The 21,653-nt window shown below is 59.4% G+C and overlaps 2 protein-coding genes across 2 annotated transcripts in view; both read right to left on the bottom strand.

The window, feature by feature from the left end:
* Positions 1 to 21,653, bottom strand: part of TIMP2 (TIMP metallopeptidase inhibitor 2) — a 43,223-nt gene that overhangs the window by 13,056 nt on the left and 8,514 nt on the right. The window lies entirely within an intron of this gene.
* CEP295NL (CEP295 N-terminal like) lies at positions 8,197 to 13,440 on the bottom strand. The gene has a single exon (XM_040640098.1). It carries the CDS (start codon positions 10,476 to 10,478, stop codon positions 8,808 to 8,810), a length of 1,671 nt encoding a protein of 556 aa, XP_040496032.1. The 5' UTR covers positions 10,479 to 13,440; the 3' UTR covers positions 8,197 to 8,807.

Below are 21,653 nucleotides of genomic sequence, written 5' to 3'. Positions count from 1 at the left end.
ATAAACACAGCCATGGCAACGAGAAAACCAGCAGGCACTCCTCTCAGTGAACAAGTTCCACTCCGTTCCATGCGTTCACATCCATGCATTTTTCTCCCAGAAAAGCCCCTAAGGCTCCCAGGCAGCTCGAATCCTTCAGGAGGGGCAGCACCGGGCTGGACCCTGCTCCAGCCCCCTCCCCGCTACGTGGTGGCCCAGACACTCCCTGACCTCCCGGAGGTGCAGCGGCTCACAGCTGCCACCGAGCCGCCACCCCCAGCCCCTGCACTCCTCCAGGCTGCGGTGAGGAACAGGGGCCCGGGCCGCGCCGTGCCTGCCGCACACCACACGTCTAGTTCGAGACGACAGAACGGCAGTGGAGCGTGGTGAAGAATGGCACAAATTCTCCCGCTCCTGCGGGAGAGATGCCCGGAGAGCTGCAGCTCGGGGCTGCTCGGGTCCAGACGGCACGCCCCGGTCAGCACGGATCGCAGGCTCTGGGCTGGACGCAGCTTCCTGACTCACTTGCTTTGCTTTAGGGCTACAGACGACACACTTTCCTTTTTTAAATTACAAGAAAGAGGGAACTGGTTGAATGCAGGGTCCAGGGCAGACGTGCAGGTTGAGACTAGAACATTAACTGGTTCCCAGGCTGCAAGCAGCTTGCAGGGAAGTGGGGCCAGGGGCCAGGGGCTGGGCTTGTCCACCCAAAACAAAACCTCACGATTCTTTGGGGTCTTTGAATTCGGGGTGGGACCCTCCTCTCCACTTTGCAAAATGACAGATAATGTGAAGGAAAGAAAGAAAATCAAGAGAGGCAAAGAGAGACCAGTTCTGTGGAAATCTTCCGAAAGCATCGACGCTGTCCAGACATGAAGGAGAGGTGCCGGGCATACCCGTCCACGGAGATGCCACGGACCTGCTCAGGGCATCAGGGGCTGTGTGGGTTCAACATGCTAGGCGGGGAAGGGCACAAGCAAAGCTTGAGAAATTAATTCATCAAAGCCAGAGGATCCCACAGGCAAGGAGGCAGGAGAGCTGGGGGAGACAGGACGGGGGGCCCCACAGGGACGGAGGGCTGGGGAGGCCTCACAGTGGACCCCAGCCAGCTCTGGCTGCGGACATTCTGACCCTCAGCCTTCTGCCCCCAGGATGAGGCCAAAGTGGGGTTTCTTAGCAGCCAGACTCAGGCTCGGGGTTGAGCTGCCTTTCACGTGAAATCCTAAAAGTGTGGGCCTCCTTCTGCTGCCCATGGGAGAAAGGGGTAAGGTGAGGCAGAGTCTTTGTAGTAGAGATGGCCTTCAAGGAGCATCCAAGCCAGGCAAGAAGTCAGACAACGGACGGGGAACAGAGAAGCACACCATTTCCAACCCAAGCGGAGGACAGGGAGGAGGCAGAGAGCTCTCCAGAAAGGCATTTCCAACATCTCAGGGGATGGGCATCACCAGAGCTCTGGGATGGAGGCCACCGTAAGTAAAGGATGGGCCCCTCTCAGTCCCAGGCCATTTAAAGGCCAGGGCTGGGGAAAAGCAGAGAGACCCAAAGAGTCTGAGAGGAGATTAAAATCCAGGCATGGACACACGTTTGTTGAACACCTACTATGTGCTGGGTCTGGTGTCTGGCCCTCGGGTGGACGGCCAGCCCACATCCTGTCCACCGCCCAGCAGTGAGCGGCTCTGCTCCACTGGCCTGCCCTTGGCCGTAGAAACCAGAGGCAGCAGCGGACCAAGAGGCTTTATAAGGATCCTTTTTTTTAACTGCTTTGTGCTCAAAAATGATGGCCTCTCCCTGAGCTGCTCAGATGTTGTTTTTTCTTCTTTCCCTTCTGCCGTTAACACAACATCTGGGTTTGAGATCAAGGGTGATACACTGGTTGATGAATTCACCGCCAGATGTTGGCTACTGGAATGCACAACCCTCGACTTAATTCAAAGCACACGCAACCGCAGCGCCCCTGCCCCCACCCCTTGGGCCGCGGACACCACATGATGTCACTTCCCCCTGCTAGCAGCCTGCAAAAACAATCCCTAGTACAGCCAGCCAGATTTGGGATGGAAAAGGGCTGGGTGGGTGGAGAGTCAAGGTCGGGGACGATGATCCAAAGAACACAGGCTATGTTCAGACTGTGAGGGAGGACGCCCGCCCAGGGAAGACCTGGGAGGCCAGACTGTCCCGCTGATGCCCGGGACGGGCGGGCGGCGGGGGTGGGGTGGGAACAGCAGGGGGCTTTCGGGAAACCTAGGGTGTCCTCAGCACGCAATGTGGCCTGGGCCGGCACGGGGTGGGGGGCACACTTGACCAGCCCAGGCACAGATTTGAATCATCCCCCCGCACCCCACCAACATCTTTAGAGCCCTGCTGTGTCCGGGACATTCCGAGGGAAGCAACGGAGAGCAGCAAGCCATCCCCGTAATCCGTGGGGGAGCCAGACCCGGAAAGAGAACTGCCTCTAAGGAGTTCACTTATTTCACACCCACTGAGTCGTCTTTACTATCTTGCCGTGAGCCTGGCCGCTCCCCGGAGGAATCCCATCTGCTACATATATGAATATATCCGAATAGGACACTTCCCAGTGGGGCCACTCTGCCTGGGCACCGGCTCCCAATTCCAGAGCCAGGTAAAGCTGTGGATATTCAAACATGACTTTCAGACCTTCATGGCCTTGTTTCAATGCACTCAACACACGCTAAGTCCCCAGGCCCTGGTGCCGGCTGAGACCGAGCTTCTGGCTCAGGGAAAATCATGCATTTGCCCAGAAGAGATGTGGGAACCTCTGGGGTTCGGAAAACATACTCATCTAAATCCAAGGTCAAAATCCAGCCCCGGATCATCTGAGCCTCGCCAGTGCACTGAGTCAGAGCGGCAGGGCTGGCTCAGTGTCAGCAGAGGCCACGTCCCCTCTCAGCCTAGCCCATGGACGGCAGCCGCCAGCGGGAACCTGGGAGAGTCGCCCAGGGAGACCGCTGCCCGCAGGGACGGCCCTGCTCTGCTCTTCCGTCCTGCTCCCAGCCCCGGGGTCCCTCTGCTAGGGGCATGTTCCCAGTGCCACTCATGTGGGGGCAGGGAGAGATGGGGCCCTGGACTTGCCGGCACATCTGCCGAAGACCCTCCTGTCCTGTCCCCAACTGAGAGGGGGTCATCCTGCACGGTGACCGGGATGCAGTTGAACTAAGCGCACCGTGGGCACCGGGGTTTGGGTGTGAGCGTGGGGAAGGGCATTTCTTAGGTGGAAACGGGGCCACTGCATTGCCCGGGCTGCAGACGTCCTCCGTGGGTCACTCGGTCCACTTCCTTGTCTCCATGCAGAATTACATGCCGGCCTCTTCAGAGGAAACCCACTCACTCCGGGTGGGCTCCATCCGCTGGGGGGCTTGGGGACAGCTGCAGGGTTCCCTGCTTTTGTCTATGCTCTCCAGAGAAGGGGGCTCCCTGAGTCTGGACATTTACACCCTCCAAACACAGAGCTACCAAAATCCCCGCTAACACCTGTAACTACATCCTGAAGCTGCCGTCGGAACGGGAATTTCTTATCCCTTTCGGGTGGACATGTGACACCGCATGGCTGGTCGACCCGGCTGAGGCCCCTGAGTTTTGATGAGCTTGTCCAAGCCCGGCTGAGGGCAGCCCTGGGGCACCCCCATCCCACCCACACACTAATCCCAGGGGCCCGACTTGGGAAAGCAAGGGGGTGCCCCACGGCCCCCACCTGCACCCAGACACACCTGGCAGTAACAGCTACAGCTTTGCCCCATAAAAGCTGTAACAGAAGGAGCACGTTTTCAGGGCCCTGCCCCCCATTACTGTGGGATCCCCAACTGCTTGTGTAAGGACAGCACCTCGGTGGGCTTTGGGGGGCCATAGTAAAGATGATTTGAACCTCTCCCATGGGACTTTATTTGCTTCGTGAGCCGGGCAGGCGACCTCCCAGCTGGGGGGCAGGGAACGGGGCAGACAGTGATTGAGAAAGAGAAGCGGGCTCACTTGGACGGCAGGCCGGCTCAGACCCCGTGGGTCTCAAGGCCACACCCCTCCCCACAGAACTGCACGTGGAAATGGGGTGCGGTCCAACAGCCCGGGAGATGTCACAAGGAATGCGTGGCATCAGCGCTGGCTCAGCACCCAGACGTCCATGGGAGCGTCCGGCCCCACCTGCCCCTGTGGCCTCACTGCCTGGCCACGCCCCACCTTTGCAGGTGCCCCTTGGTGGACACGGCGGGCGGGGAGTAGGAAGGAGGGGGAGGGAGGGCTCTCCCTGGACACCTGGCTCTGACCTTCCCTGGTATCAGGGCCTGGCTGCTTTCAGTCTACAGTGGAGCAAACTTCCTCCAATTCATTTCTTTTAGGGAACTGAGAGGGAGGAGGGGCATCATTTCAAAATTAAAACCTTCCTGTGGTGGTAGGAGGCAACCAGGGGCTCCCTCCGTCCGAGCAGCAGCCCTGACGGACCAGATGCCACCTTTGGGTCCCTGCAAGCCTCCTATCCTGGGGAGCCGACGGACGTCCCCAGCTCTGGGATAGGGCTGTGCTGTCCAGGGTGAGGGCAAGGTTGGCCGGTGTGACTCAGGCTGGGGTTGGAAATGCCTGCACTCACCACCACCTGGAGCAGACATGTCTGTGGGGGCCGAGGGTGGGGCAGGGAGGGTGACCGGGTGCACGAGAGAGGACGGCAAACAGCAGTGTGGCCCCAGCGCTGAGCCTTGGAGATTCTAGCACATTCCCATGAGCTGCTGTCCACTGGATGCCCCGTCTCCATGGAGACCAGCGTTCCCACCTCCACTTCCTGTCCGTTGGCTCAGGCCCCCTTGGGAGCACGAGGGAAACATCTCTAAGAGCTCATCGGCTGTGCAGAGAAAAGCTGGGGCACTCGCGGCTCAGCCACCCGCCCCAGCCCCCTAGGACCCTGGCAGGCCCCCGACTCACGCCCCGCCACCCTTCCTTCTCCCTGTGAGCCCAGTGGGATCTCATGCCAGAGCCCTTGGTCACGGTTCCCGAAGCCTTGGGCTCAGGCCCTTCCCATTCACGTGCTGCTGAATCACTTGAAAAAAATGCCTCCCGATCCTGGGAGGATTTGCTGAGAACAGTGCGGCTTTTGTGGAAGGAACTGCTGCTCTGCACTTTCTCCGCCAAGACCCCGAGAGCAGCCAAGCTCAGCCCTGCAAACCCTGAGCCTGGAGCCCACGGCGGGGGCAGCAGCTGGATGGGGCAGGGCTGAAGGCAGAGGGGGCCTGGAGAGGCACTGAGGAGCATCCGGCCACCCCCCTGCAGTCCCTGCCCATCCACCGGCCGGGGAAGGGGCACGGAGAGGCCGGGTGGCCCGGTCCTCACACTGCCACTGGCAGGCTGTGACCCCGGGCAAGTCCCTGCTCTCTCTAGGCTGCCCCACTTGCAGGGGTGAAAGCAGGAGGGCTGGGCCCATCAGCAGGGACAGGGCAGCAGCCCCGCCCCTCATGTAGGATGAGGCATGCAGTCCTTGGGCTGACCCCAACCAACTGCCTCTCTCGGGCAGACAGGGATGTAAAGCCTGGGATCCCAGGGCCTGCACTCCAGCTTCCAGTGTCGGGAGAACCCAGGAGGCACGTGCACCCTCTCCCCCTCCTACGTTTTAGAGCTCAGCCGAGGAAACAAGGCCACCTCCTGGAGCTAACGATGTACACAGATGTACTGTCAACCCAGCACCCTCCCTCCAGCCTGCAACCCGGCCTGGACTGTTCCAGGACCTGTAAAGGCAGGCCACGCGTCCACATCAACCCCCCATCATGTTCCAGATCGAGGAGGTGGGGGCAGGAGGCCGTCTGCATCTCGTGGCCGTCTTCCGCTCACAGAAGAACCACTGCAGGTCAGAGAGGGGGTCCTGTGCCGATTTTAAAAATCGTCTTCCCGTGATTTTACATTTCTGAGGGTCTGGATGTTATCATACACCGTATGAGCATGCACCTGGCTGGGTGGGGGAGGGGACAGGCATGAGGACCCTCGGACCAGCACACGTAGAAGGCGGGGTCACAGACGAAACCGATGACGCCTGCTGGCCCAGCACTTGGAGGAGCGGGCCGGGCCATCGCAGGGTCAGCTGCTATGCCTGGGTTTCTTGTCCTGGCATTTGTGAGGCACTGCTGGTCTGTACCTGCCCTAGGGATCGTGGAGCTCAGTGCTCCCCCTCCAAACCCCTCGGGCAAACAGGGGCACCCATCTACCACCAGGTTGGCCATGGAGGCCTCCCTGAGTCCCTGTGGTCTGTGGACGACTCGGACGGGGCTGCTAGGAAGCGACCAGACACTAAAAACTCTAGTAAATTCAGACTGAGATAGAAACAGGGAAGCTGCCCCCAAAGGTGTGAGCAGAAGCATGAAATCCATGGAAAGTTCTAGAAGATCCAAACAGTGTTTGGAGGTGGAGGACCCATAGGGGAGGACCCGAGAAGTGCTCCAGGAGGACAAAGGTGCACACAGCCATCATGTCAGGAGTCCTCACTGCCACCTGGCCGTGCTCCGGGGGAACCCTCCAGCAGCCCCACACTCGTCCAGGCGGCACTGTCCCAGGCCCTCCGGTGCTGTCACCCAGGTGCGTCAGAGTGATCCGCAGGGAGCAAAGACAGGGTCTGCCGGGACCCCAGCCTGCTCTCTGGGTACCACGGAGATGGAAGATACCCATGACCTCTCCAGAGGGAATCGGGGGCGGGCTGGAGGGCAGTTTATTTTCAGCACCACTGGCCTGGGCAAAGCAGCACTGAAGCCCCCAGGCTTCCTCAGCTCAGGGAGGAAAGAGCAGGGTGTCTCGTCCTGCTGCTGGGGGACAGTGTAGGTGTGACCACTGGGCACCGATGACTCACACTCCACCTCGTCTCGCTGTCCATCTCCTACATCTACTTTTAGTTCAAGTGTGGCCGAGAAGGGGCACTTCCTCACCGAGGACACTCGGGCCGCAAATACTACCTTGGAAAGTAGAAACAGAAATAATCCCCTCCAAGACAGGCTCATCCATTCATCGGACTGCGGCTTCCAGGCGGTCAGTGTTTGGGTCCCATCACGCCCATGGCTTTAAACCCAGGGATCCCAGGGCGCCCTCCCGGACCAAGGTGACTGTTGGCAGCACGCAGGAGCCCCGGATGATCTCATAACCTGCAACGCTGAGCAACCACAGGCCAGCCTCCCCTCGGGTCATCCTCATTCGGCTTGGGAGTCGCAGAGCCCTCCCGGCCCCAGGGCTTCGTTCTCACTCGCGCTGGGCTTAGATGGGACAGTTGAGTGGGCTCTGCGGCCCTGACCCGTGGCATTCCAATAGCAGAGGACAGAATGGAAGCGGGCTGGGATCATTTTCTCTATCTAACGTGGAAAAGCCAGACACACGACGGGGCTCGGGGAGATACTTTCCATGAGATAAAAACATGAGACCGCAAAAGCGTCCTCAACCCCAGCTGCTGGGGATTTGAAAAGCACCCAAAAACTTGTACAGGGTGCTGTGACTGCCCCGTCTGAGTGGCACGTGTGGGGGTTCCGTGCGCCTGATGCGCTCCGGGGAAGCCCAGCTCAGGGTTCTCACGGGACTGGGTCACCCCAGAGCTCCCACGCCCCTGATCGGGTGAAATGGAGTTCAGCGGGCATATAGCTACGGAAGAGCTACAGAACAGGGAAGGAGCACACAGGTGGAGCCGGTTTCGAGCAAATATTCTCGCTCTTGAGTTTGGACGGTGGGCTCACACTTGTTCATTATGTAACCCAGGAAGCAGACACTAAGGGAGAGAAGACCATTCAGGGACCAACGATACAAAGGCATCGTGACGGAAGACGGATGATCAAACTGGATGCGTCTGAGGTCCGGGGGTGGGGGGGCAGCCATGGCCTTCATACGCCAGTCCAGGGATCACCTAACTGTGGCTTGAGGTCCAAACCCAGACACCCCCCCTATTTTTGCAAATAAAGTCTTACTGGAACCTGGCCCTGACACCCACTTATGTGTTGTCTATGGCTGCATTCAAGGTGCAATGGCAGGGGAGGGTCATGGCCACAGAGACTGGTGGGCTGGCAAAGCCTAGAATGTGCAGTCTCTGGCTCTCTGCAGAAGTTTACCCTCCCCTGCTCCAGTCTCCGAGTATCTGCAACTAGCACATGAGGCCCCTTGGCCCAGGCAGGGTCTCCACAGCCGCCGGGTCCGGGACACCGACCAGCCAGCCAGGCGCCCCACCGCTGGCAGCCCCAGGCACAGGCACCCGGCAGGGCGAGATGCTGGGGGCCACTCCCCTTTCTTCTCTGGGGCTCTGTCTTCTCTTTCCCTTCTTCCTCCTGCTTCTCCTCTGCCTGTCTCTCCCTCTGTCTCACTTCCCAACATCAAAGTGGCAAGCCTATCCTAAGCCAGGTCCCATGAAATGACGCTGGTTTTGCTGACTTGAGAGACTAAAGAGGTCCTACTGCAATCTCCCCACTTGTGTCCCAGCCAATCGCTAAGCAACAGATGATGTATCTTTTGAAACCGTGCCTGCTTGACCTGGGATGCCCCTGAAAGTCCAGGGTTTATTTGGCTAACACATCTGGGCTCCTTCCTTCACCTGAATCTCTGGCTGTGCTTGTGGCCCGTGCGAGCAGCCTCAGCCCCGGGACCCGCCTCCGCGCCGCGCCGGCCAGGTTCCTGTGGTCAGGCCAGGGAGCCTTCCCGGACGGTACTTCGTCAGAAGGCGGGCCCGGGGAATGGCCCCCCTGCAGGCCAGCGGGGGGACAGGTGGCCCGCGGGTGTCTGAGCGGACGGCGCGCACAAAGACTCTGCACAGGCTGGGGACCGTTTCCGGCATCGCGCCTGTATCAGTGATGTATTTATCATGGGTGGGACGCTTGCGCTTATCATAGCCTCTGAAACTCTTGCAAGCGTTTCCTGGCTTCTTCAAGAAATTGCTTGTGCAACTTGTTTTGCTTTTCAATTTGCTGCTGAAGGTCACGGATCATCTGACTGTGCCTGTCATCGTCCATGAAGCTGGAGGCCCAGAGAGAAGTGGTGTCGTGCTCACATGCCCCTTCCTTCTCCTGGTCTAGGGAGGAGTAGGACTTCAGACGAGCCAGGCACGCCCTTCTCTGTTCTCTCTGCTCTTCCAGCCCGGCCTGGGAGTGGGCTTCCCAGCTCAGCCCCGGGGAGCCTGTCTGGTGCAGCAGCTCCAGCTTCCCACCTGCTCTCTGCCACAAGGCCGCGAGGCCAGCTTCGTCTGCCCGTCCTTGCGGGGCACGGCGCCGGGGGCCCTCCGCCAGCGGGTCCGGTCTGGCCGGTGCTTGTCCGGAGCCCGTGCCGCCATGGAGCTGGTTCTCTTTACCGATCAATACTCCTGCCTTAGGAGACAACGGTTTACTCTCATTCTGGGATGGGAACTTGGCCAGCCTAAGATATTTCTGGCTCTTGAGTTTGCTCAGGAACTCCTTCAGGCTGGTTTGGGACTCGGCCTGGTGAGCCTCTGTCTGCGCTGGCCACGTGAGCTCCCCACCAGGCTCCCCACCCGCTTCTGTGCCCACCGCTGTCGTGTCTATCCGGGCCTCACCTCTCCACTCCGGCACGTGGCAGGGGCCGAGCTCTGCCCCAGCGTTCGGACCCCCCCGGGGCCCCGGTGCGAGGTGCAACCTAAGGTGCTTCCTCAGCTCTCGGTTTGTGTTAAACAGCTCCTGGAAAGCCAACTCCAGCTCCCGCTGCCACCTGCTCTTGTCCCCGTGCCTGCATGGAGACGTCTGTGGCGTGGCGCCCCCTCTCCAAGTCCAGCCAGCTGGCCACAGCTGGTCTAGGTCTTTTGCTTTTCCCTGGGGACTCTGATCCAGACAGTTGTTTTTCGGGCCTTGACCAGGAGGAGCCACCCCCTTTCCCGGCTGCCTCCTCCCGTCCCGGGCTCCTTCTTTCTCCCTTTTCTCCAGACGCTCGAGCTCCCCCACGGCAGCCGAGAACTCTTCCAGATCCACCCCTCCGCTCCCCCAAGGGTCAGCGGGATGGCAGGCGCCACGGGTCTTCATCGACGGCGCTCGCTTCCCCTTATTCTTCTCACGGGGGCAGAGGGGGCGACGGGTCAGGCCCGCGGCCCTGGGAGCCCCCTGCTTCTCCGCGCCCACCGCTTTCCTCTGAGACTTGGAGCGCCAGGGCTCCCGGCCGACTCGCTCTTCTCTGCGGCTCTTCTCTTCTCTCACGGCCGCCCTGTGCTTCTCCCTGGCCCTCTGCGGCTGGGCTGCTCCTCGCTGGGCCGGCCCCTCCGAGTCAGGCTGGTGTTCCCTTGCCTGGCCTCCCCCGGCCCCTAACGGATGTGCGAAATACGGCCGCTCCAGGCCTCGGACTTGCTGGCCGGGGGCCTCCTGCCACCCTGCCTTCAGCTCCTCGGCCAGGCGCTGGGGCTGCGGGCTCTTCCGCGGCAGGAGGCCTTGTCTTCTCTGCAGGGCGAGGGCTCCTTTCTCCCGGACTTGTAGTAACCTGTGCTTCTGCCTCAAGTGCGCGGTCTCGCAGCCGGAGCCTGGGCTCAGCCGAGCGGCTCTGTCTGCGTTTCTTTTCATGTCGGTGACCTGCACAGGCGCGGCTTCAGAGTGAAGGCGGTGGGAACCAAGAGCGGGCGTCGAGGCACCAGGGGCCGAGGAGCCACAGTTGCCACGGCTGTCCCACGCCAAGCCCACAAGACCAGGACACACTCTGCGGCCCAGAGTGTTCTGAGAAGAGCGAGCCCCTGGAGACAAGGCACACACAGGTCTGAATGCAGGACAAGCTCTAAAACGTGTCCCTCCCGGTCACTTTCTCCAAGACCTGCTGCAAGGGGCCAGGCTCTGCTCCCTGTTTGTCCTGTGCACCTTAACAAGACCCCGTGGGGCAGGTGCTTTCGGCGGGTGTGGTTTTGCTCTCCAGGGGACACATGGCAATGTCTGGGGACAGTTTTTGTCGTCATAACTGGGGGGAGGGGGTGCATCTAGTGCATGCAGGCCAGGGACGCTGCTCGACACCCTGCATGGCCCAGAACGGTGCCCACAATGAACAGTGGCTCAGCTCCCTGTGCCCACAGTGCCAGGGCTGAGACCCCCAGCTTAGAAGACACATTAGGACTCAGGCAGGGGTGGAAGAGTGCAAGTGTCTGGGCTCTGCAGGGGGAGCTGCTTATAAATGGGAGGAAGAAAAGGTGGGGGGAGCCTGTTAGGCAGGGGTGTGTGCAGGGGTGTGTGCGTGTGCGTGTGGTACTAGAATCCATTGCAAACCGATCAAACGGGGCTTAAGCTTCTTTTTTCAGGATGCGCAGCTCTTCTCTCATGGGATTATCGGAGAGGGATGCTTTGGCATCAGGAAGGGACCCGTGTTCTGCAGGCCCTCCCAGAAGAGGAGGGGTATTTACACCAAAGAAATGTGGACTCACATCTGTGGGCACCTGCAGCTGATGTCAAAACCAGCCAGAGCAGCGGGCTAAAGGAGCCCCTTCCTGCACAGCTGCAGGCTGTGCCGAGTGCCCCTCCACCGCCCTCCCTGCTCTCATTTAGGTCCGTGTGCGGCTGGCCCAGAGGCATGGCGGGAGCTAGAAAACACCACACGTCCACGGCACAGTGAACAGTTACGCTCATCTTTCTTACAATAACCCTGTGAGGTAAGGGGCTACCAGCACCCCGGTTCACAGGAGGGGAAACTGAGGCAGGGACCGATTAAGAAACTTCACCCAGATCACACAGCTGGCGAGTGGCAGAGACGGGTCTGTGCCGCTCTCGTGGACCGCAGTGCCTTTGCCAACCGAGGCTGTTCACGCGGCCGCCGGCTTTTGGTAAATTTGATCATCCGTTCGACACTTGGAATAGCGGTTGGCGTTCCAACCAGCCACTCTGCCAACCACCACGATGAGCAAGAGGAGGGGGAGAGAGCGAGCTGGGGCACTGATCGTGAGCGGCGGGGGTTCAGCAGAGGTGCCCAGCAACGTGCCCGGAGCACGACCAACCAAAGAAACCGATCCGATGGCGTCATCGATACTGAGCACCTTCGCACGCCAAGAGACATCGTTCGTAAGTGAGGACAAAAGGCACAGACTGGCAGGAAGTACCTGCGAACCGTATATGCAACAGAAGGCTTTGAATCCAGGTTATATGAACCCCTCAAGATATAATAAGACAAATCATCCAATTTTTAAATGGGCAGGAAAAAAGCAAAATAAACACTTGACTAAAGAGGAGGCACATGGCCCATAAAGCGTGAGATTTGAGCATCGACCGTCATGGGGGGGTGTGCACGCGGAAGCTACAAGGAGGCCCCACTCGCGCCCACCGGGATGGCGGTGATGAGACAGACGGACCATAACAAGTGTTGGCGAGGACGCGGGGCAGCCAGAATCCTCCCACCCTGTGGCACAGCGCAAAATGGTGCAGCCGTTCTGGAAAACAGTTGGGCCAATTTTTAAAAGGTAAACGCAGATTCACCAGATGCCCAGCAACTGCACGCCTACGCGTCCGCCCGAGAGAAAGGAGAGCGCCTGTCCAGACCGAAGCTGTGGAGATAGAGGGGGGCTGGACGACCTCCCCAGCTCACGGGGAAGATGGGAGTTTGGGTCCGGGTCTCAAATGTCAAAGACTGAGCTTTTTCCACCCTGGGAATGGCCACAGCAGTGTCCAAACAGGCGGGGAGAGCTGGCAATGTTCCCTCGTCTGCCCTGGAAGACAGCTGGAGGGAAGAAGGGAAACCGCACCCCTCGACCCAGAGGTTCACCGGCTCACCTTCCGTTAACCGGCGACAGTTAGTGAAACCTGGACGCGCCTCTCCCGCTCCCGAGTGCCCCAACCCACTCGGTCGCCCTGAGCCAGGCGCACGGACGCGGGCACCCCCATACCACCAAGTTGGGTTTCCAGGAGACGCGCAAATGGATGAAAACAGAAAACGTCTGGACAGACTTGGTGGGGACAGAGTGCAGAAATTACAGCCAGCTCCCAGTTCAGGAACTGAAAACCCAGTGACGCCCAGCAGACACCCCCTTGCCCTCTGCCCACATCCCCAGCTCCTCCGAGCTGCCACCCCCAAGCCCGTCCCTGGCTTCCTAACTTGAGACCGGAGTGTTCTGAGCGCCCCAGGGTTCTCCCTCTGGTCCTGCTCCCCCAGAGCTGGACAGCTGCCTGCCCCATACTGGCTGCCTTCAACCCTTCAGGGAAACCACAGCCCCCGTCTCAACACAAGCCCCACTCAGAGCGGCAGACGGAAGGCGAGGTGGACACCGTCTGGCCTCCTGCGCCAAGCGGACACTGGGCCCATTCTCTCGCACCCTCTGTGGCCCCAGTGCGGTGGCCACCCCCAGGCAGTCGCTCCAATCGCCTTCTAGTAGAGACGGGACCCTGCCAGGCCGCTGGGGAGACCCGCTTGCAGGCAGCCGGGTGGCGCCAGGCCCGCAACAGACTCCAGGGCCCCTCATGCCCGTGAGCGGGAACGGCAACAGCACCACGATCAGAGGCGGGGGGTACCCAGACCCGGGGCTCCGACGTCGGGCAGGCCGGGCTCCACCACAGGGTCTCAGGTCCCGTGGCTCCCTCCTGCGTACAAGAGGCACAAGGCTGCCCACGCAGGGCCACGGACGGGTGACACGGGGGAAGCCGTGCACGAGCCCCCGAGGACCCGCCTGCGGCCCATCCTCACAGGCTCAGAGCCTGCGGGTGGGCCGGCCCGTGCTCTGTGGACGGTCACGCGGCTGATCGGTGGAGTTGGTCGCGAAAGACCCCTCCCCCCAGCCCTCCAAGTGTTGGCAACTGTTGTGACGACGCTGCAGGGACTAGTGGGGCCCCAGACCCCGCAGAACTATGCCTGTGGTGGCGGAGTCAGGATGACACGCAGTGGACATCACACCCCTCAGGGAACATGGGAGTCTGTTCACCTCGCACACACCCTATTCTGAGGGCTGATCTGAGGGCTCATCTTGCCCGCAAGACTACATGCGATTTCACAGACATTTAACCAAATGAGATAATGTGCGTGAAGAAAACAGGAAAACGGAGCTTGCTGTGTGGACAGGACACTGATCACCACGTAGACCTCCCTGATGGCAGACCCGCGTGGCCCAGGCCATCCCTCTCGCCTGGCCTCACCGCAGCAGGGGAGCGCTAGCCCTATCCCCTTTTAACTCAGAGAGGTTAAATAACTTGCCTAAGGCCACACAGCTCATAAGCAGTGCAGCAAGGGCTCAAACTCAAGCAGGCCGACCCCCGATCTGAGTCACCTGCCCTGCAGCTGAGGGAGGTGAGAGCTGGGATCCAGGACTCCGTCCTGGGAGGAACGCACCACCTGACCGCCCACGATCGATCGAGAGAGGCGCTTCGCCTCTGTGCTATGGGACGGGCCTTAGCGTTTTCCGTGTGTTCTTACTGGAGTTCATTGAATGAACCCCCCCTCCCTTTCCCACAACACTGAAAGGCGAGACCCCGCATAGCGCCGCCTGAATCGTGTTCAGAGTCGTATTTCGATCCCGCAGACCTAGGGCGAGGCCGACATTCTGATTGTCAGGAGCTCCCAGCCGATGCGATCCTCGCCGATGCGATCCTCGGGTCGGGACCACACTTTGAGTAAGGCGGCCCTCGCAAATGGCTCTACCCAGTCTCCGCGTCTCCGCCTGCCTCCTCCCAGCCTCCTAGCCCACCGAGCCCCTCCTACAAGACTCCTCGTCAGGCTCTCTGCCTCCCCCCACCCCGAGCCTGACGCCACAAGTCCACACTCGGCTTCAGCTCCCGGTCTAATTCAGCCAGTGGTGTCTTCGCTGGTGCTCTCCTGCCCACGCCACGGGGTCCCAGCACCGTCCACAGGCCACCTGCAGGACTGCCCGCTCAGCTGCCAGGTAAAATGCAGATTTCCGGGCCCTGCGTGTGCAGGGAGGGGCCCAGACCCCGGCCAGTTCACCAGCTCCCCAGGCAATTCCCAACAAGGTCCACAATCTCTGGCCTGTGGGCCTGAGAACATACCAGCCGCTCAGGATCCAGCTCCCCTCCCCAGCTGGGATCCTTGACCCCCCCCTTCCAGGTCCAGGGCCAGAGCTGTGCTCCCCCCCAGGTCCAGGGCCAGAGCTGTGCTCATGTGGGTTCTTCTTCCACAAACAGAAACCTCCTCGACCCTACCCGCATTTCCCCAAGCCAGGTCTGATCCCTCCTTCCTCCAAGGACGTCCCCCAACCTCTGTAGCAACGAGAGAAATGCGCCTGCCTCTCTCCAAAGGCCTACAGACTCAGTGCCTGGGTGACACGGTTTAACACTTCTTCTTTGAAACATAAAAATAGACGCAGAAAGGCCCCCGTTAGCTGGTGTGGCTGGAGAATGTTCCCCTGTAACTAAAGCTTACTCTTTCATGTGTAAAGTTAATCATTTCTATCTTCTGAAAGTACACAGAACAGATCAAGTTTGACCTTTTTTGGAACACTCCAGATAATCTTTTGGACCAAAATATAAGGAATCCCTTTAGGGCTTTTAAAATGCATAGAACCAAAAAATAAAGAAAGGAAAAAATATGTAGGTAAGACAGAGTGCCTCTACAGGAAACGACCCAGAATTTCATCTGGTTCTATAGGGTGACTCTTTATCGCTTCCTCTGTCCTCTCCCCCGCTGTGAGACACAGACACAGAGGGACAGCACCTGAGCCTCCTTTTTCCCAACGCCCGGCACCCACACAGGGAGCTTGCTAAGACCGTGTCCGGAGAATTCACGGCCTGGGTACGGGGTGCGGACGGGCTCCCCTGTGGGTCGAGTGCACGAGCGTGTGACTCTAAACGTGGCACGTCTAGCCATGGACGTCCAGCACCCGGCACCCACGGGGACACAGAGAACCGCAAGACGCACCTCCAGATCAAAAGAATTTTTAAGGGGCGCCTGGGTAGCACAGTCGTTAAAGCGTCTGCCTTCGGCTCAGGGCGTGATCCCGGCGTTCCGGGATCGAGTCCCACATCGGGCTCCTCCGCTAGGAGCCTGCTTCTTCCTCTCTCACTCGCCTGCTGTGTTCCCTCTCTCGCTGGCTGTCTCTCTGTCACATAAATAAATAAAATCTTTAAAAAAAAAAAAAAAAAAAAAAGAATTTTTAAGATTTTATTTATTTATTTAGAGCAAGCAAGAGAACACGGGGAGGGGCAGATGGAGAGGGAGAGAGAGAATCCCAGGCCGACTCCACGCGGAGCGTGGAGCCCGACACGGGGCTCGATCTCACGACCCTGACATCACGACCTGAGCTGAAATCAAGAGTCAGATGCTCAACCGACTGAGCCCCCCAGGCACCCCTCCAGCTCGGAAGATTTTTAATGGGTCTGAATACCTGGCTACGGCTAACAAGGCACGTGTGCTGGGAAGACACTTACAACTCGCACGCGGGCCCCCCAAGTCCAACTGCACAAGTGCAGAGGGGAGTAGGTTGGCAGAGAGGCGTGGCCACCAACAGAGGCGGTGTGACCTCTACCCATGGGGACAGAGGGGCCTACAACAAGCATGGCAATGGTCCAGCCGGCGATGCCCGGGTCAGAGCCCAGCCGGGCGTTCCAGGCCCTGGCGTGATGAGCTGGAAGGCACGTGGAAGAGGCGCCCCACCCCAGCAGCCCACCCCGCTCCCACCCCACGGGCCATCTGGATTGAGCGAGGCGGCTCGTGAGGCTCTGCAAACAGCCCGTGGCTCACAGGAAGGCTCAGGGAACGTGTAAGCACCACGGAATTACAAAGACAAGGCACGCAGCCCGGGCACACGCAGCCGACAGGCGTGTGTCTAACCTGGAGAGCTGTCGATAGCTCACGATGTCTCTTCCGACAACGTCGGGCAAAAGGTCCACAATCAATGTCTAACTACTGAAACGCTTACGAATTCACCTAAGTAAGAAACAGACGATAAATGACAATCATGCAACTTCCCTAAATGAGCAAATCTGAATAATGGAGAGACTGGACTTCCCAGAGAGAATTCAGAAAAACTAGAGAGCGTTCAACGAGGAGGGAAGAGGCCGTAGCCTGAGTTCAGGAGGAGAATGAAAAACCCGTTGCAGGAAGAGAAGTCCTAAGGAACCAAGAATGTTTGGAGTGGAGCTCACAGGTGATAGAAAAGTCTAGAACGGCGCAGTGTGGGGGTGAAGAGTATAAACCGTGTGACCTGGTGCAAGTTTCCTAACTCCAGATGCCTCAGTTTGCTCCTCCGTGAAATGGTGGTGATAACAGCACCCATCACCCTTAGAAACACCCAGATGCTCAGTATGTAGTTTGGGGAAGAGGACGGTACTCACTGTGCGCGTCTCCAGATGACTGAGCTAGACCAAGAACACATTACAGGGACGCAGAAACCGGCCAGGTGGAAAGAAGCACTTCCTACAGGCTTGTCTTGAAATCATTGGGCTGACTTGGTAGATAGTGAGACACCCATCACTGGAGGCATCCAAGCCAAGCCCGGATAAAACAAACATCAGAAACATTTTTAACTCCGTTTCTCTCTGAGTTCTAGCCTCTAAAAATACACTCTGTGACACAGAGGTGTGCCACCCAGAGCCCAGAGGTTTGCCCACACCCCGACTCTCAGCCACGTTCCGCAGTAGTGGTCCCTAACGCCAGCTGGGTTTTGGACCAGCTGCGTCAGAGTCACTAGGGGCGGGGGCACTCACGGTAGACAGAAGTCCTGCCCCGGCCCCACGACAGAGAGTCCTGCCCTGGCCCCACGACAGAGTCCTGCCCCGGCCCCAGGACAGAGAGTCCTGCCCCGGCCCCACGACAGAGTTTTGCACCGAAATCCTGGGGCGGAGGGCTTATAAATCTGTATGTTTAGCCATCAGTCACCCTGATGTATAGCCAGCCTGGGACAGTTCTAGAAGGCCAAGATGGCCAGGCATCCAGGCCCGGGGGAATAAGCTCAGGCTCACCACGTCTCCGTTATCCCCTCGACCAGCTTCAGGCTCAGAACAAGGCCCAGACTCTTCCAAACTCTTGGGAGATACCCGGCTAGCCAAGTGGCCCACTTACGGCTGACCCAACTGGTGGCTTACTAAATGTCCCTTGACAACGTCAATCATCAGGTTTCCCTCCAACCTCAGACTCCAGGGACGCAGTGCAGGTCAGGGGTCCCCATGCCAACAGCTGTTCCTGTTGCACGGTGACCTCTCCCCCCACTTCCCCAAACCACCACATTCCTCCCCAACCCCGTCCTACCCCCATCTTTCCACCCAACCATACAGGGAGAGCCCCGCAGGACAGGACTTTCAAATGAGCCTTCTGGGCATGTGGCCCGGCCAACCTGACCGGCCCGATTCCCAAGGCCCCTGGAGGAGGGGCACACAGCACCTGCCCCACCACAGATAAGGGGTGGGCACCACGGGAACTTCGGATGGCCTGCATTGGGGTCTCCGGGGCCCATTGACCAAAGCAGGCTGGATCGCAGCTCCCTACCTCCACCAGCAGCCCGGCCTCTGCCCCAGCTGGTGAACCACAGCAGGCTGCTGCCGCGGGAACAACAGAGCTGCTGGCCTGTGACATCAGAGCAGGGGTGAAGTCAGGGACAGCGACGAGCCAGCCAGAGGGCAAGCGCCTAGGAGGACACCTGTTGTGGGTCTAGCAATCACAAAGATTTGGCTCAGAACAGTTGGGGTAATGAGCAGGGGAATGGCCCGCGTAGGGGCATCATGAAGGTCCTGGCGCGTGTGCCCCTTTGGTGTTAAAGGAGGGGCTCTGGGTGAGAAAATCCTTTCCTCCCCAGCCTGGCAGCACGTGCCAGCGCTCCCTGCCAGGGGCTCGCTCTTCTGAGCTGTCCCACATCAGAGTCAGGGATCCCCTCGATGCCTGCCGCCCCTCCCACTGCAGGGAGAGTGTCTGTTCCCACTCAGGTGAGGGACACCTGCTCCTCAAGGGCCACTGCTGAGTGGGACTCATGGGGGGTGGGGAAGAAGGGCTCCCGGCCCTGGCCCCCTTGGGCCACCCACCCACCCAAAGGAAGAAATCGGACCTGCCTGACCTGGTTTCTAGGGCTAGGGGCACCCTCCACGAGTCTCACAACTAAGAAATTTAGTTTGGGGAACAGGATTTTGGCCTTAAGAAGTCAAAGCAACAGACCTCAGGGTTCGGTTTCTTGAGAGGAGAAAGTTAATAACAGGAACTTGGCTGAAGCATGGGCATCTCGGGGACAAAAGCCTTTGTCTGGGGCTGGAAGGGCCCTCGGAGGAATTTTTCCCGCAGCAAGTTCTCAACCACAGCCCACCCCCTCCACCCACTTTTGTTGGGGTCCCTCTTCTTGGTCCTGTAGATAGAGAGTCTTCTCCTTCCACAGCGAATGCCCTCCAAACCCTCGGCCTCTGCAGTGGGATCCTGCGCACCCCCCTCCAGCAAGGGACAAGATCGGGGGGGTGGTGAGGGGATAAACATGGCATCCAAATGCCAGCTCAGAGGGCCTCTGACGGCCTTCCGGAATGTTCCAGCATGGCCACCACCGCCATCCTCTCCATGCTGCTTCTGGAGTGAGGACGTTTCTCCCACGCCCAGTCCTCCTAACACTCCCTCAGCAAACCCCGAAGGCAGCCCCCATCGTCTGCGTTAGCCATCCCTGCTGGACGGTCCCTCCTCTCCGGTTCTACCACTGGGCGTGGGACCCCACCAGCTCTGAAAATCCGGGTCCCCCGCTACATGCTCCGCAATTAGACCTGCACTTTCGCGAGCTGTAACTTTCAAAATTATATGTATCACTCACACTCATCATAAGAAAATTAGAAAACACACACTTGGGAAAGAAAGTCTCATTTCCTCCCCCATCTGAACATGTTACAGTAAAAAAATTGTACACCATTTGGTCCCGCGGCGCGTCCGAAGCTGTGATTTATTTAACCGCTCCCCCTGCTGCTGTGCGTGTAGGTGTTCCTAACGTTTCCCCGAGACAAACAAGACGGAGATGGATACCCGCCCCCAAAGCTAGCACGTGTCCTCAATCACTGCCTAGACCCAGAGTTGCCTGACTGGAGGGGGACTCTCGAGCCGAGCCGCACCGCCAAAAACGCGCTTCCAAGCCGCTCAACTGCTCAGGGTGAGACAGCATATACCTAGAGTCAGGCCCTTCCAAGGACAACAAGCCTGGCAGCCAGATGAACCGAGCGATGGGAAGCCCAGCGACATCCAATCCCGCTTCCAGAGACTCGTGCCAGGCCTGGGCTCCTTCGATTCCTGGCAGGAGCCCTCCACGGCATGACCTTGGGTGAGTCATCTAACCACTCCCCATCCACACAGGAGGGCACACAGGCCTCCCCTGCCTCACCGAGGCCTCGTAAGTCAGAAGAGAGGCAGGACGTCCTTCTGTGCTGGAAAGGTGCAGACAGACGATGTCTTTATCTAAGAGATGTATGACTGGGGAGGATGTGCCTCGCGTTTTCAATCCCTATCTTCCAGAACGGTGCACGCAGAGCAAAGACCACCATGGAGCCACCTGGGCCAAGGGGACAGGATGTCGGGACCGAGAACCCGGGACAGGCAGCACGCATCCCGGCTCTGCGCTGGAGCCGCTCCCTCCTGAAATGCCAGGCTGGTCCTTTTCTCCCACAGACATTGAAGCACGGAAGGTTCGATGCTAGAGAAAAGCCCCCAGGAGAGAACTGCGCACACACACCCAACTGACCACCTCTGGCCCACAAAGCAGGGCGCCTAGTAGGGGCTCCCCCAAGCGGCCCTGTTGCAGAGTCAACATCATCCTCGTGAATTGGATTCTGTCCTCTGAACAGAACAATCCACCACCGACCTGAAGCCCACAGGTGGCCAAAGTCCTCTGTCCCCAGCTGCTGACCGAAGGAATGTCGTCTCTTGAAAGCACCTGGACACCAGTGACCAGCCAGGGTTGCAGGGGGGACACTCAGTGGCCTGTGACCACGGGTGAAGGCTCGGATAATCTTCCTCAGTGTTGGGGCCCCTGTGATGAGGTCTCCGCGAGCGCAGGATCCACTGGGCACGTGCGAGCACGCGAGACACGCAGCCCAACGGGATCGTCGCCCCACGTCTCTGCCTGCAACACACTCCTGGCTCTCTTTGGACTCCCGTCCTTGCTTTCCACTCTCCCGCACGTCATGGGGCCCAGGGGAGGACAGGGTGGCCTGGGGAGGGTCAGCCGACTAGGCACAGTGGGTTCTCAACCCCTGGAGGGACCAGGCAGAGTGGCTCAGCAAAGGCGGGGCCGCAGACCCCCGAGGGTATGATTTCTCATTGGTGCTGTGAGCCTGTGTGATTGTGCAGAAGTACACGGCCCTCCCCCACCTGCGTGCCCTGAGCTCCCCATCTGGACGGCACGGAGGCGGCAGGAGCCGGCAGGAGCGAACTGAACTCAACAGGCAGGCGGGGCTCCAGAGCTGAGAGCCGGCCGGGATCGGAGAGGGGAGGGTTATTTTCCTGTTCCACCTGCGGCCTTCCTGAAGAGCCCCAGCATGGAGCGCGGAGCTGGGGCTCAGAATCCCAGGTGAGCTGGGGGTGGGGGTGACGGCAGACGGGCCTCTCCGGCGTCTGCACTAGGCTCGTTCGTCTACCAGGCCCGGATCTGGAGAAGTTTCATCCTGCTTATACGGAAGAGGGAAAGGAGCCTCGGGCCCAGAGGCAGGATTCAGAACCAGTTCTGGCTGGCTTTTGTCCCGACACCTTCCACTTTGTCTTTTTTTCCCTAAAATGTAGTCCATTTCCTCATTCTGCCCTTGGTGAAGAGTCAGCTGTTGATTTGTAACCAGGGCCTTGGAGAACAGGCGGCGGGGGGGGGGGGGGGGGGGGGGGGGGGG

Source organism: Ursus maritimus, unplaced genomic scaffold (genome assembly GCF_017311325.1).
Source record: "Ursus maritimus isolate PB19 unplaced genomic scaffold, ASM1731132v1 scaffold_24, whole genome shotgun sequence".
NCBI lineage: Eukaryota > Metazoa > Chordata > Mammalia > Carnivora > Ursidae > Ursus > Ursus maritimus.
This window is presented reverse-complemented; position numbering and strand designations above follow the sequence as displayed.

Excerpts from the sequence above, each read along its gene's own strand:
- CEP295NL (XM_040640098.1), bottom strand. The coding sequence starts at position 10,478 with ATGAAAAGAAACGCAGACAGAGCCGCTCGGCTGAGCCCAGGCTCCGGC.